The 15,498-nt window shown below is 32.8% G+C and overlaps 2 protein-coding genes across 2 annotated transcripts in view; both read right to left on the reverse strand.

The window, feature by feature from the left end:
• Positions 1-9,550, reverse strand: part of LOC123015717 (nuclear receptor-binding protein homolog) — a 34,839-nt gene extending 25,289 nt beyond the window's left edge. The window contains exon 1 of the mRNA XM_044415609.1: positions 8,957-9,550. Within this exon, the coding sequence (XP_044271544.1) occupies positions 8,957-9,085 (129 nt within the window). The 5' untranslated portion in view covers positions 9,086-9,550. The remainder of the gene's footprint in view (positions 1-8,956) is intronic.
• A 3,634-nt stretch (positions 9,551-13,184) lies between these two features.
• Positions 13,185-15,498, reverse strand: part of LOC123011586 (kelch-like protein 26) — a 7,760-nt gene continuing 5,446 nt past the window's right edge. Inside the window, exon 3 of the mRNA XM_044409100.1 lies at positions 13,185-14,440. Within this exon, the coding sequence (XP_044265035.1) occupies positions 13,249-14,440 (1,192 nt within the window). The 3' untranslated portion in view covers positions 13,185-13,248. The remainder of the gene's footprint in view (positions 14,441-15,498) is intronic.

Consider the following 15,498-nt stretch of genomic DNA (forward strand, 5'->3'; position numbering starts at 1 on the left):
AATGGACACTCGATACGAACAACGAATCTCATTTATTGTACTTTGACATATGATTCATTACACCTACTTGGAGTAAGTGTAATATTAAACACTACCAAACTGACGATTATATTTCAGCTGTAACATGCAATAACACCGATAAAAAAGTTCGCATGAATCAAAGGAAAATATTGGAAACAACAGATCTTGATAATCTTATCACGGATAAAACTGCGCCGTATGGCTCAATTACAGTTTTATCAATGCAGCATTAAATTACTGAAACAATGAGCCATTAAGAATAATTCCATCTGGTTCGAGCTGACACCGCGAGTACAACACTTGTCAAGAAAGTGGGATATCTAACCAGGAACAAAGAACAATCGATCAAATAATAATAAAAAGTACACCCACATTTGATGTCATTTTGTGCAAATTCAGTAAATTGCATAACCAACACTACCATGATTTCTAAAAATTATATCTCTGCAATTTAGGTTAAAATTATCCACGAGGGAAAAATTATTAGCACTTTGTGACGCACTTAAATCTAACATTTGTGATAAGAAATCAACAATAAATCTGCAACCGATTCATGCGTCAATGCAATAAAAAAATTGCGCCTCTCGAAACACCCGAGAAAACATTACAGTCCACTCGAAACAATTAAAAGAATTAACATATCGTCATAAGGAATTAGACGAGCAACGTAAATATGTGCCAGAACAATATTTACTAAAGTAGCTTTTCCCAATTATCTCTAAAAATAGAAACCGTGAAAACATACAAGACAATTTTCCATTAATCACACCTGAAACATAAAATTTAAGTACTCAACGAAATGTTTCCATTGAAAAATTTCCCTTTTTGACCTTCAATCGTAGAAAACAAATTTCGCGCTTGTATAAAAAATGACAAACATTGAACGACCTTCGATGCAAAAATTTGTATTAAAATAGAACCGTTCGTCTTGCGGCATAACAAATTATAAATTCAAAAGACATTAAAAAGTGGGCGTCACAAAAAATAATTCAACGCGGAATACGTCACGCATTTAGGAACGGGAAGTACTTGCACCGACATTGGAACTTTCAGGGTGAAATCACTTCCTATTTAGTAAGGTACACTACAATCAGGGTCTTCTCCACCAATAAAATTGTAGATGACTGCAATTAGAGCAACCTGTGAAGGGTGTGGTCAATTCATAAATAGCGTCAATGATATGAGATGCCAATAAARCATTCAACTTCCTCCACCTCCAACAAGTCACTTGATGACATTCATTATGTTGTCAGATCACCCTGTATAACACCATTTCTCCTACTGGCATGAATTTTATTTATGCATGATGAATGGCAAAGCAATCCGTCCCTAGATTCGGCCGAGAGATTATTATTCAAATGAGGTATCGACCGGTCTTTTAGACACCGGTTGTGGTACCACCACGAAATATCGCCATAGCCAAATGACTCAGAGCCATGATAGCAACAATGAAAAATGAAACCACCTGTACTCGACCGATTTATCGTTTTTGTTACGTTTATAACCGTATGCAACCGGTGTTTTGTTTACCTATTGTCACTTATATTATTTTTATTAAACGAACGTTATTTCACAATGGTTATTTCGTAATCGGTCAAAAGTACCTTGAAACAAAATCGCGATAAGAGAAATTAAATGCATTTTCTAAAATACGCTCAGAGATGGGATAGATCAAAGTGCACGGAATGTGTCGATTGTGCATTCAATTCCGTGTCGAGATAAAGAAATTTATTGAAGGAAAATAGAAATTGAGGTGACTGGGGACATAACAGAACGCTGCCGATAATAATAATTGATCACTGGGAAAATAATTGACAAGGAAGAGAAATGACGCGCCTTTTCGCCGTGTTTGGAGCGATGAAAAGGAAAAGCTCTCTGGCAATGCCAAGACATGACGACCTCGGAATTGCTGTTAGGGCGTAGGGTGGACCGAACCAGTTATCTAACCGACGGCAAGTTCCACAAACCGAGTTTTATGAATGGCAATGGAAAATTGCACCAGAGGCGGTGTTTTCTCTTTCATTGACTAAAAACCTTTACTTTTAACCGACATTGAACTCATCTAATAATCACATTCACGAACCCCGATTAGGAGAAAATAACATAAAATATTCGAAAATTAATTATAAATTAATATTTTAATTCTTCCGTATTTATTAACCCACTTTCGACGATTTTGGTAAATTTCTTCTTTTAGAATGTATCCAACCCTAAAGACCCACACTCCAATACCGAGCTTTCCTCCAAAATTCCTAATTTCCTGTTGTCTAACTTTTCAGAAAGTTTCCAACCACGATTTAAGCTATCTTCCTAAAAGATTATAAAGAAGCCATGAAATTTAAAAGTGTTGTTGTTACAAGAGTTTACAGGCTTTCACTCACGACAATGTTTTCAAAAAAAGTTTAATCAGTTTATCATTCTGAACTGACAAAACAAAATATTAACTACACACAATTAAATTTCTACAAAACCGCTCACTCAAGTGTGTAACTTTTTTTTATAATATCTATTATTGTATTGTATGTATGAATCTGAAACACATATCAGGTGAATAAAAAATATGGAACCAAACGTTTTTTGCTTAAACTATTCATTTTTTGGAAAAACTAATTGATGAATGATAAAGTTTTATCAACAATAAGATTTTTCAAAATTTTCTTGTTTTTTAATTTCTGCAAAAAAAATTATTTTTTTAAATGGCAACCCACTATAAAACCATTTTTCTCATGAAGGTTATGATGTAATAAGGTAATAAGGATTACAAACAACTACCTACTTAATATTTAATTTTTATCAATTTTTTTAAATAAGTTGCCATTCTGACAAAAAAATCGTATAACTCAAAAACACAACAAAACTTCATTCTCAAAATACGATCACATTGTTTATATTACTTTGGATTTATATTAATTATAACATACTGGAAGCAAATGATTTAAAACAACACCGCTTGGTTCCATACTTTATATTCACCCTGTACCGGGTAGGGCATCCGTTACGCCCAAAAAGAAAATCCCCACTTCTAATTAAATAAAATTGTTGAATTTTTTCACACTTACCTGGGCATTAGTAAGGTACATTCTCTAATTTTTTGGTAATTTTTCATTCACAAACAAAGCCAAAAAAAATAAAAAGTAATTTTTTCCKAAAAAATTTAATTCTAATTTTTATACTGACCTACGCAAATTCATTTCCTATAATTGTTTACAAAATCAGAAAAAAAAGTACCAATTAGATTTTGAATTAAACGCAATTTTCCATCTTAACTTTGAAAATCATTTTTATTTATGACCTGCTACTTGTGCCATCGTAAATTTAAGTGACAATGGGGAACTGCAGTTTGGGTAGGATTCCAAGGTTTACAACAAAAAGACCCTTTAAAGCGTTCGGCTACCAGTAAATGATTCTTTTGTTGGCAAATTATACCATTTTGTCTTAAATCACGGGTCTGGTTCGTATTTAAATAAAAAAAGCGATTATTTGGCTAACCAAGTCAAAATTTGAAATTGTGATATCAAAGTTTGATGCGCTGACAGGTACAGATTCATTTAGTGTAAAAATTTTATAGGTAAATTAACAGAAAGTAGTCATAAAACACACAAAACTGTTACGGACTCATTTATTATCCAAAAAAATTAGAAAAATTTTCAAATTATACCCTATCAATAATTAGTTAGGTATATGAAATATCGCCAGTTTTAATTAATTTGAAGTCGCGATTTATCAAGTGCGCGTAACCGATGCCCCACCCTGTATATGAAAAATTTTATGTTTGGTTATTAAAAATATTACGAGATAATTTTAAATTAAAAGGAAGAGTGTAGTTGATAACTTAATTTTTCCCTTACTAAAGTACAAAGAAAATTCTCGCTACTGTTATCAGATCCCAATTATAAAAAAAATAAAACAATCAAAACAATTCTATTTATTTTACAAGGAAATACCACTGCCACAGTACAGTACGATGATTCACTATTCCTTTTGCGAATTTAGACAATAAATGATCAACAATTAAACAAACACGACTAACATAATTCATATAAATTCCAGAAGTAAATTTCATATCCGTTGTTTACAGAAATATGTTTCATTTCCGGTTTAATCTATTTGTTCAATATTTATTAAACATTCCTTTAAAAAAACTAGATAAAAAAATTTAACCCAAAACAAGTTGAACATTCCCAATCATGACCCAAAGACATTGACATTTGAAATTCCAGGCTTAATTAAATGCGCATAGAAAAAAAAAAGTGATTGACATTTGAAGGCAAAACTCTGAATAAAAATCACATCACAATTTCCCCCGGAAAAAATTGTACATCGTACATCGTTCATCCTGTGAAAAGCCTCTTCTACGAAAAGAACGTGTCCAGAATAGCAGCCCCTCGAGACCGATCCGATTTTACTCGACATTTTGGCACAGGAAACGAAAACCAAGCCCGTAACGATTTCCCTGATACCCCCGATTCTCCTCGTAGAAACAAGCGCAATGCGGACCTTACGTTTTCAACTTCATTATTACGACAGACGCATCATCCACCCCGCGATGACGGCGACGATAAAAAGAAAATTTTCGATCGAATACGAAAGAAACATCTGGTGGACGACGACGTCCGACAGAGGGCAGCGGCGATGCGTCGCGACGCCCGATCCGTGGGCGTCGAGGGACGAGGGGGCGTCGATTCCCTGCCAGAGCGGCTGGTAAGCGTCTAGTCGAACACTTGTTGAAAACGATGATGCGACGCCGAGCGCCAATAGGCGCCCAACATGTGTGGCCTGAATTGCATACTTATTATAAATATAATAGTTTTAATTATTTAATAGTTTGATTATGTAGAGAAAAAGTACGTCGAATCTTTATTTAAAATTGTTTTAATGCGCACTTGCCACATGAAACATTTGCTTGGCGCCACATCGGGCGCCATTCCACAGCCGCCTTAAAAAGATACGCACGAAAATTCGCGGTTTGGCATCGGCCACAATTACGTAACACAACAATCAACAGAAGAATTTTTCGTTGCAACTTCTTTTCTAAAAATAGATAATAATCAAGAGTTTTAAAACAGAAGTGGAATTTTGTTATTTACACATAAAATTGTTGATAAGTCAGATGACGTCGTTGTTTCCGGAATTTAAACAATCGTAAAAACACCATCAACGCGTATCTTGTCTAAACAAACAATTCCAAGGAACTTGGTCTATAATTCAACTACATAAATTAACTTGGTCAAATATTGGTTATTGACTATTATCGCTCTTCGATGACAACGAACAGAAAAATAATAATTGGGTCAAAATTATATTCCAGACCAACATGAAAGTGTTTTAAGAAAAAAGATTTTTCAAGTTGGGTGTAACCCCTCGAAGGAGCCACAAACAGACCATATCCTTTGAAAAATAAAAGGCAATACGCCAAACATCTTGCAAAAATTATTGTTTATTTTGCCGAAAATACTCGTTCTTATGTAATTTTCTTAAATATCACGATTTACTGGACATTTTCTTGGCTGACGAAAATTTTCGGTTTAATTCTGAACCGGAAACGGAATCGCAAAAACCACACCTGAAATTGGATCAAACGTAGGCTCGAATGTAAATAAACGTAAAAATAACATAATTAAGGACCGAGCGAAAGTGAAAATAGAAAAAAAATACTACATTTTTTTTAGAATACCTTCACACGACAAATGATTGACGAGGCCTCTAGGTCAAGGTTAGTGTTACTTGTTCTTGAAAAAAATCAGAGGTAAAATGATTCTTGCCAGAATTTTTATTGGTCTATTTATGAAGCCATCAAGACGAAACCTTCGCGGTAAACATTGAATAGAAAAATGGGTTACAGTAGTTACATAGATTTTTTTAAAGTGGCCTTTCACTAGGTTAAATGAGCAAATTTCGTATTTGCATCCTCACCAAGAAAGTATTATTAGACAAGATGAATTCTAAAGAGATTTATGCCATGGAATTCTGGCGAGTTGAATGCCTCCCCACCAAAATTAATGTCCACAAACTATCACAGTAATGTCGGAAAAATTAAATAAACGTTTCCTCTACGTTAGATGCGGTTTATGATGGTTTAGAATTTCCTTAGGAAAATCTGCACAATTAAACGGCGTCAATTTCAATAAAGTTCTATCAAATAACGTCTGATTAGTTAATTGAAAAATTTATGAGACACGCCCAAATTCAATTATTGAAAAAACGTGACAACGTTCATGAAGACATTTAATTAGTTCCGCAAATTAGATCAAATTGCAATTAATTATTGAAAGAAACATGCTAAAGTTTTCTTCGAAAAAATCTAGATAACTTGATGCAACCATAATTAACCTTGATTCAATTAAATGTGACGMTTTCTATTTTTACTAGAAAGAAATTTTGTAGAATTTTGTAGAAACCTTGAAATACTCGCGAATAAGGTAATTGATTTTGAGATTAACGTATAGAAGCCGAATTCAGATGATTATCTCTGTATCAATCGATGATTAATTGTGCAACCTCCTATACTGGAACTAGTTGAGAAAAAAAAAATCACAGGTCAATTGCCTTACTAACAGTTATAGATAATGCAACAGATTATCAGCGTAAATATAGAATTTAAGATAAATGACAATCGCGGGAAAACATGACCACATCTAACTATTTCTGCCAAGAATTCTCCCGAAAAAAATTACACAAACTTAAAATGAAGTTGGCAATTTTACGCCGACTTTTATTGCTTTTATTTTATTGCAGTCACCTTGATCTGTGCCGATTTTCTGTTCATCCAAGAACATTGTGTTCCTTACTACAAAATGATAAATCCCTCCCAAAGATTAGTCATAGTAAACAGTTATTTGTAAACACAGTTATTAGAAACGAATTAACCGATAACGTCCCGACTAACATACGTGTTGCTAATTATTGTAAAGCTCAAATCTTAAACATAAATAAAATTAATTTAAATTTTTAACAAACTGACCCCTATGGTCAAAGACGATCGATTGACTATCCGGTGATATCACAAACTTGGCATTCGGACGGTTATGTTAAACCATAAAACTAAAAGATTATGGTGGGGTAAAGACCGGCACGTGACTAATAAACCTTTTTATGAAGACCCAAGTAAAGAATTCTCGATAGTATCTAATAGCAAACCCACATAAACTATCAAATCTGTATCACTATCGTAAATATTTGCAGGCTGCACACACTTGGCAACAAAATTAAAATAAAATACGAAGAAATCGAAGGAAAAAAATGTGTCACTCAGACAACACAAATTTGTGATAAGAAAGTTTAGTTCTAAAAATAATTCCACATATTACTATAATTAGAACTAATTATTGTTTTTACATTTCAATTCAACGAAATCGAGCTAAAATTAATGTAATTTGTGCAGATAGTGTTGATTTCTAGCCAAAAAAGTCGCGATAAAATAAATGACACCAAGTCTTATCAACAGTTCTGATCTTTTTTTAATTTAAATTTCCACGTGTCGATACATAGTATTTTCAACACGCAAATATTCAATGTAAATATTTTCACGTCTTGAATCGATACAAAACCATAAAAAATTTCATAACTGATTTTATTTGTACTTAAATTAGAACAACGTAAAAATATGTTTGTTTGAAGTGCGAAAAAAAAAAACGCATTGTGCAGGTTCCCAGTCTGGCCCAAAAATACATAACAAAAATATATGTGCTAGAAACTGTCAAAAAATTATTTTATAAAAATTAAAATAAAAGTTTGGTATTTATGTATTCATACACAAATCGTATACCACGGTTTCCTGTCATAATTTATTTAAAAACTATTTTGACATTTCTCAATTATTTTGTCACTTGAACATTTTATCTTCCATAGAAACGCGTTCTAAATAAATTTTTATGCTTGCTTGATAAGTCTTTTTGATCTCGCTGTACTCATAACAGTCATAATTCTAAAAATGAAGATCTGACTTGAAAGAGACCGATTTTGTGACATTACATTTGAGCATTTCTAAAAGAAAACATATAACACGGTCAATGCCAAAGCAAAGAAGTCAATTATCTCGATTTCTTTACCTTTTGTATGATTTCTAATTCATTCATTTCGACTTCATTTATGGCTATGGGGTGACTTCTGAGACAAGCTATATACTATACACAGGTTCTCTCAATCATTTATTTGAAAAATACAAAAATATTTTAATTAAAACAATTACAAAAACCAAAAAATTCAATTTGCTCCTCGTAAAATTATTAATCGCCAAACACAATGTGATTTTTGCAAACATTTTGCATAAAAAAAGTTTAATGTAATAAAAAATAAGGAATGGGATCCACGTTGAAGTCAAAGACTCAAAGCCATATGAACTTTCAGTTACATTTATCTTTCGAGCAGTAATAATATGCAACAGTCTGAGTTTAGATATTTTGGGTGAAGTCGACTGATGACCGGACCAGCTGAGAAGACAAACATAATACATATTTAACTAATTTTATTAATAGAAATAATTATTCCTTGATTTAAGATGTTCAAAATAAACAAAATTCAGTTTGGCTCCAACGTTTTTTGTGAAAAATAAATMTACCATGTTCTAAATTTGCATTAGTCGATCGCTTTGTTTGACGTAGGGTTTAATTTCCTACGATTGGTTTAGAACTTGTAATAAGAGTGAAATAAATGGAAATTCGAAATTCCTATGATAAACCGGTTATATATACCGAGAAGGTCATAGTTCTTGAAAAATCTAAAAATAACTCGGAACAAGCAGTAGCAATGAATAATTTCGATTCGGCAGTGGTTCCTGCCGGTGTCGCGAATTCGGAGGCCTTCAGAGGGCCCTCCGGTGGAGCCGGCGCCAACATCGATCCCTTGACGGGGCATGCGGCCTCGGGCGCACCACCGTCAAAATGGTCGCCGGCTAATCGGTTAGGTTAGGTTGCATAAATTCAGAATTGGGGCTCACCTCCTCTCGCCGCTTAAGCCATCTGCCGCAGGGGCTCTCCTCCAGGATTTCGCTTTCGTCTTCAGAGTCCTCGCCACTTTCCCTTGGCGATTTGTGCTCCTGCTCGTTATTCATATGACTCCCCGACATTATAGTTGAGGTGAAGTATCCCGAAACCGCACAACCTGTGCGTTTATCGACAGGGCAATGCACCAACAGTCGTATTCCATCAGCAGCGCATAATCCACAGATTTCACCATCGAACAAATTGTCTTCGACACCACACTTTTGGTGATTTTTCACGAACCTAACCTAGCATTTTACAACCGGACATCAACACTCGAAGACACCTAACGGCACAAAGAGCTCATTTGTAATGTTATTGAACTGGTGTGGAGCGGTGCAGTGACAACAAGCACCGAATGGAGACGGTCTCGAGAGTGGGCTTCGACACGGGGCGACGCGAGAGCCACAGGCACGGGACAGTTTACTCAGTTTGAATTTTCAACTGGCTCAGAGCTTTACCGATACCGAATTACACCGTCGAAGACTCATCTGATTTTGACCGCTTATTGGGAGCCGCACTGAGACTGCGCCACTTCCCCACTTCTGGGGTTCAAGTATTTTGACTTGGCTTGACTTGCGCGGGGCTCCTTGACAGATGGTGGCGCCATCTAAAAGTATACAAAACACGAAATCCGATAATGTAAATTATGGATCTGATTTATCAGTAATTTTCAATTAATAAAGTTCAAATACCTAAAACTTAACTACCCATATAATTATTATTAACGTCATTCGATTACTAACCACAAAGAAAATTGGGAAAAGTTTTATTCAGCTGTATTTTAATAATTTAAGAATCACAAAAGTTGTGATTTCTAGAATTCCAGATTTTGTGAACAACATACAATTTATTACATAAAAATTTGCATCATAGAATAAAATTGTCCGTAGTTTTTAAGATTTTTTTTCAAAAAACGCTACATTTTGTTTCATTTTAAAATTTTGGAATTATGCGAGTTTTGCGTTGCTAACCAGAAAAGTGTAATCCTATTTTAAATCACTGATACACTTCTCTAACTCTAACAGTAACAACTGATAAACTATTTTTTTAGTAAAGAAATGGTTTACAAATTATATTATTTTATTAACGATTTTCGCAATTACCGGATTTCCAGATAGAATTCAGTCGATAATGCAGATTATTGTTTTTTCTCTTAAATTTTAAATTTTTTAGAAAAGTATAGAGCAAACCTGTATGTATATTTTGAGTGTGAAACTAAAAATGCACAAATGGAAAACGTAAATTTGCAAGATATTTAATTTCAGTACTTCTGACAGGTTTCAATAAACTTGAACTGGCATTTATTCTTTGTTTTTTCTCTTGAATAGTTTTTCTTTAGCCCTAAATTTATCAAATATCCAGTTATAACCCGAATTCCTTTTTTTACATAAAAGATACAGGTATAACCTACTTGACCCCAAAAATTCAATTTCAAAGTTTTTTGTATAGGTTTAAAACGAGATTTAAATGATTTTACGATTTAAACAGCAAACAGCGCATACATTTCAAACATACCAGGTGAATAAAAAGTGTGGAACTAAGTGATTTATGATTAAACTATATATTTTTTGAAAAAACTAATTGATGAATGATAAAGTACTATAAAAATGTGATGTTTAATCAAGAATATAATTTTTCGAATTTTTTGTTTGTTTTTGAGATCTACAAAAAAAATTTAAATGGCAACCCACTATAAAACCATTTTTCTAAAAGCCCGCGGTCGCCAGACCTTCGTCATTTTTTAAAAGTTGAAAATTTGTCAGCGCATACTACCAACACAGGTAGGAATAATGGGCAAATATGAAGTTTGGGTCATCGTGGCTTTGGGAGATAACAAAGAAGTAAAAAATACTAACTTAAATTTATCAAATAAAAAGGCGTAATTTTTTAATATTTTCTTCTGAATAATATTAGAAATCACCTCATCCATTGCCAGACACTTAACTTCGTCGCAATCCCTTGTCAGACACCTTTAAACTTTAATAAATTGTAACTTACGTTATTCATATTGTAAAAGCTGAATTTTATACATGTTACTTGGGTAACTATTAGAAGATGTTTTCTCATTAGCCAGACAGTTTTGACAGTTCTAAGTGCTAAGTTCTAAATTTTAAGTAAAATAAATGTGATTCAGTTTTGACAAAGTATCATCATGGAAGGCCTATAGCTACCCTATATGTTTGTCTGGCCTAGGGTAGAACTGTCGAAACTGTCTGGTTACTGAGAAAACATCTTCTAATAYATGTAACATGTATAAGATTCAGCTTTTATAGTATAACGTAAGTACAGTTACAATTTATTAAAGTTTAAGGGTGTCTGAGAACGAGTTGCCACGATATTAAGTGTCTGGCAATGGGTGAAGTAATTTCTAATATTATTCCGAAGAAAATATAAATAAAATTACGCTTTTTTATTCGATAAATTTAAGTTGGTATTTTTTACTTCTTTGCTACCTGTTATCTCCCAAAGCCACGATAACCCAAACTTCATACTTGCCCATCGTTCCTACCTGTGTTGGTAGTATGCGCTGACAAATTTTCAACTTTTGTAAAATGACGAAGGTCTGGCGACCGCGGGCTCTTGCTCTATAAGGATTACTACTATCTACTTTATACCAGGTGAATAAAAAGTATGGAACCAAACGTTTTTTTCTTAAACTATTTATTTTTTGAAAAAACTAATTGATGAGTGATAAAGTACTATAAAAATGTGATGATTTAACAAGAATAAAATTTTTCGAAATTTCTTTTTGTTTTTGAGTTCTCCAAAGAAACATATTTTTTTGAAATGGCAACCCACTATAAAATCATTTTTCTCATAAAAGCTACACTCTAAGGATTATAACTATCTACTTTATATTTAATTTTTTGAAAAAAAATTTTTCACATAAAATGCAATTTTGACAAAAAAAAATGGCATAACTCAAAAACAAAACAAAATTTCGTTCTGAAAATACGATCACATTTTTTATATTACTTTAATTTATATTAATTATTATTTTCTGGAGACAAATGATTAAAAATAAAACCGCTTGGTTCCATACTTTATATTCACCCTGTATGTATGTAATAAGAAATTGTTTTTTACATAAAACTCAAAAACAAAACCAAATTTCGTACTCAAATTACGATCACGTTTTTTATATTACTTTAACTTATATTAATTATTATTTTCTAAAGACAAATGATTAAAAAAAACGCTTTGTTCCATACTTTATATTCACCCTTTACTTTATATTCTTAACATTATTTTTTATTATTAAAAAAAGTTAGATATATCACATTATAAAAAATAAAATTTCTACTACAAATAGTAGATGAGTAGAGTATACCTATTTTTCATTTGACTGAATAATAACCATTTCAATAGTACCAATAGTAATTTACGTTATAAGTCCGATATGTCAAATTTTACAGTACGAAAATTAAAATGTAATGTATCGTAATGCATTTTAATTTCTAATGTGTTTGGTCTTGTTATTGGAGTGATTATTGAAAATAAATACAATTTTTCGGCAACGTTTCAATTTCTTTATTGAATCTTCCTCAGGCCGTCAATTGTTTTTTCGTAGCGTGATGTTCGGAAATTTGGTTTGACTGATGTATTTTATTTCATAATGTTTCAAGAAAATCGGTCTGCAAAGATTTCATATAAATAAGCTAAATTTAATCTTCAACACTAGTTTAGAGTGATAATTAATTTTTACACTGCTTTTGTTAATTTTTATTGACTGTTCGCAAGAGATTGCAGAACCATCTCGTTGTTCACTACAATAGTTCAGAGCGAATCAATCAATGACTGTAACTCCCTATGTTGATATGTGCAATATGGATTTCACATAATTTCATTCTCGGAAAGATAACACCAAAAAAGTTAAYTTAAAGTTGGAATTTTACACGTATAAACATAATAGGTATATGTGATGCGATAATTGCTGTGGGGTATGTATTTCGTGTTTTTTTGCCAAGAGGCTTAAATAAAATTAAAACGATTTCTATTAATTCAACCTTCGGGTTTTTTTTTTTACAGAGAACTAAAAGCTTGAGATCCGATTAGAACTGATTAATCAAATAATAATAATTTAAATTTTCTACCGCTGTGTGCATAAGTTCTTTCCAATTCGGTCAAATTATTTTCATACATTACAAATATTGTGTTAGCAAATAAAAATAAAAATCGGTGTAATTCACAAAATAAATATATTTTCTCAAAATCCAAACACATACAAATAAAAAAATACAAAAACTCAAACCGTACTTTCCGTTTTGGCAATAACCTGCATATCCTGCATATCGTCCCTCCACTTGGGAATAAACAAAGAGGCACACGTGTGTTCCCATATATCCTGTGGATACTTTTCCTCCGTCGTCCACGAATCGCTCTCAATATCATAAAACTCTATGGCCGCTGTACTTTTATCAAACATATCGTCACTATAAAACCCTCCAATAAAATAAATCTTATGATCAACACAAACAATCCCCGCATGGTATCGGGGCGTTGGTACAGTCGTTACGACCTCCCAGCGATCATTCTTGATGTCATAAACGTCAATCGTATCGACCAAAATCCTCGATCGTCCTTCAGGACCCTCGGTCCAGCCCCCGCAAACGTACAAAAAGTCCCCGATTGACAACATCACGTGGTCAGCTCGAGCCCGTATCAGAGGGGCACACTGCTGCCACTTATCCTCATTTACAACGTAACAATACATGGATGACTGGATTGAGTCGCGATCCATGCCACCACTGATAAATAATTTCAAATCGAGGTTGTATTCATAACTCGCACCCGCATGTTGGGTGATATGAGCCGGTAAGGGGGCTATCATGTACCACATATCGAGCACGGGGTCGTAACACTCGCAAGTGCTTGTGCCATACTCATCAACCTCACTGGCGCCACCTACTGCATACAACATGCTGCCTAAGACGTTTAATGAAAAGCGACACCTTTCGATCTTCATGGGAGACATTGTTGACCACTTATCGTACCTCGGACTGTACTTGAACCCAAAAGGGTGGATATTTTCCTGCAAGGATTGGTTGAAACAGCCCCCGACGATGTATAATTCATTGTTGAGTACAGCTGTTCCAAAATTGCATTGTTCCAAGTGAGGGATTGTTGTCAAATGTTTCCATTTTCTTTCACTCGAAAAACAATAAGTGATTTCGTTTGTTATTCCGCTGATTCCAAAACCTCCGATTTTTAATACTGCTAATTCCATCCCACGCGAGTTGAGTAAATTTGAGTTGGATGTAATTTTATTTGAGTTAGTTTGAATGTAAGCTTCTGATAAAATCACTTTGTAAAGTTCCCATTCGCAGTTGCGGTCCTGAAAGATCTTATTCAAGATACTATCCAATTTTCGTCGGGAAATTTCTTTGAAATGAATGTAATGAATTATTCGCATGGCATAAGAAATTCGTAGATCCCTTCTGGAAAAATAAAAATGGAATATTAACATAACACAAATGTAAATAAATACAGGGTGTTTCACACAACTCTATGAGGCTTGCGCCTAATGTACGCACCCAAATATACAAAATTCACAAAACACTAGATACAAAAAATACACATTTAATTATTTAATTTTTGGAAACCCATGACAGTAGTTGTCAAACTAATCACTGTTTTATTACACTAGTCATAAACTGTAGTTTTTCAGAAACAATAATTGTTTTGTTTGTTCTATCAAGAGACGYCATGAATATGATTCTAGTTTATCTATCTTAWTCACTAACTAAAAACGTAATTTTTTAAAGGGTGAACAAACTAGAGAAGATTATCCAATTATTCAAAATTTGTAATCGAATTTGTGTCGGAATATGTATTATTTATTGCATCTTACAGYCGCAGGCCTAGTAAAATTATGTGAAACACCCTGTACATATACATTTTTTTCTACTTTATACCAAATGTTTTTTTTTATTTAAAATTTTTTGATGAGGTGATGCTTATCAAAATCTTTTTAGTTATGTAGCTATATCAATTTTTTCATTTATTAATAATGACTTCATTAAAGTACATTTAATAAATTATTTTTCAACTATTCAGAGTGTTCTATTATTCCAAAACTYTTAAAAATGTGTTTAAATTTCAGTTGCAAGCTGTTGCCAAGTGCAAATAAAAAAAATAAAAAATAATTTTCTAAGAAAATTCATGTAATAGCTTGACTGTCTTTTGTTAATTTACTAAAACATCAAATTAAAAGGTTAATTCTTTTGCATACGCATCTCAAAGTTGTTTAAAATGTTAGAAGCTTTTATAAAAAAAAATCGGAAAACCCTTAAAATATAAAAATGTTTGTATCAATGGGTAGATTTTGAAATAAATCATATCACCAGTTCCAGAAACATTTAAGACAATGAAACTTCTAAAAATAACGATCTTTTATCCCTTTAGTTCATTCAATATTTTCATTTCTAAAACTATGAATTTGTGCATTTTTTTATGACATAATATTGAATATATAGTAAAAAAGCTGCTTTAATCT

The sequence above is a fragment of the Tribolium madens genome, unplaced genomic scaffold, assembly GCF_015345945.1.
Source record: "Tribolium madens isolate multiple individuals breed KSU strain unplaced genomic scaffold, Tmad_KSU_1.1 Scaffold_19;HRSCAF=116;Tcas5.2_LG9, whole genome shotgun sequence".
Taxonomy (NCBI): Eukaryota; Metazoa; Arthropoda; class Insecta; order Coleoptera; family Tenebrionidae; genus Tribolium; species Tribolium madens.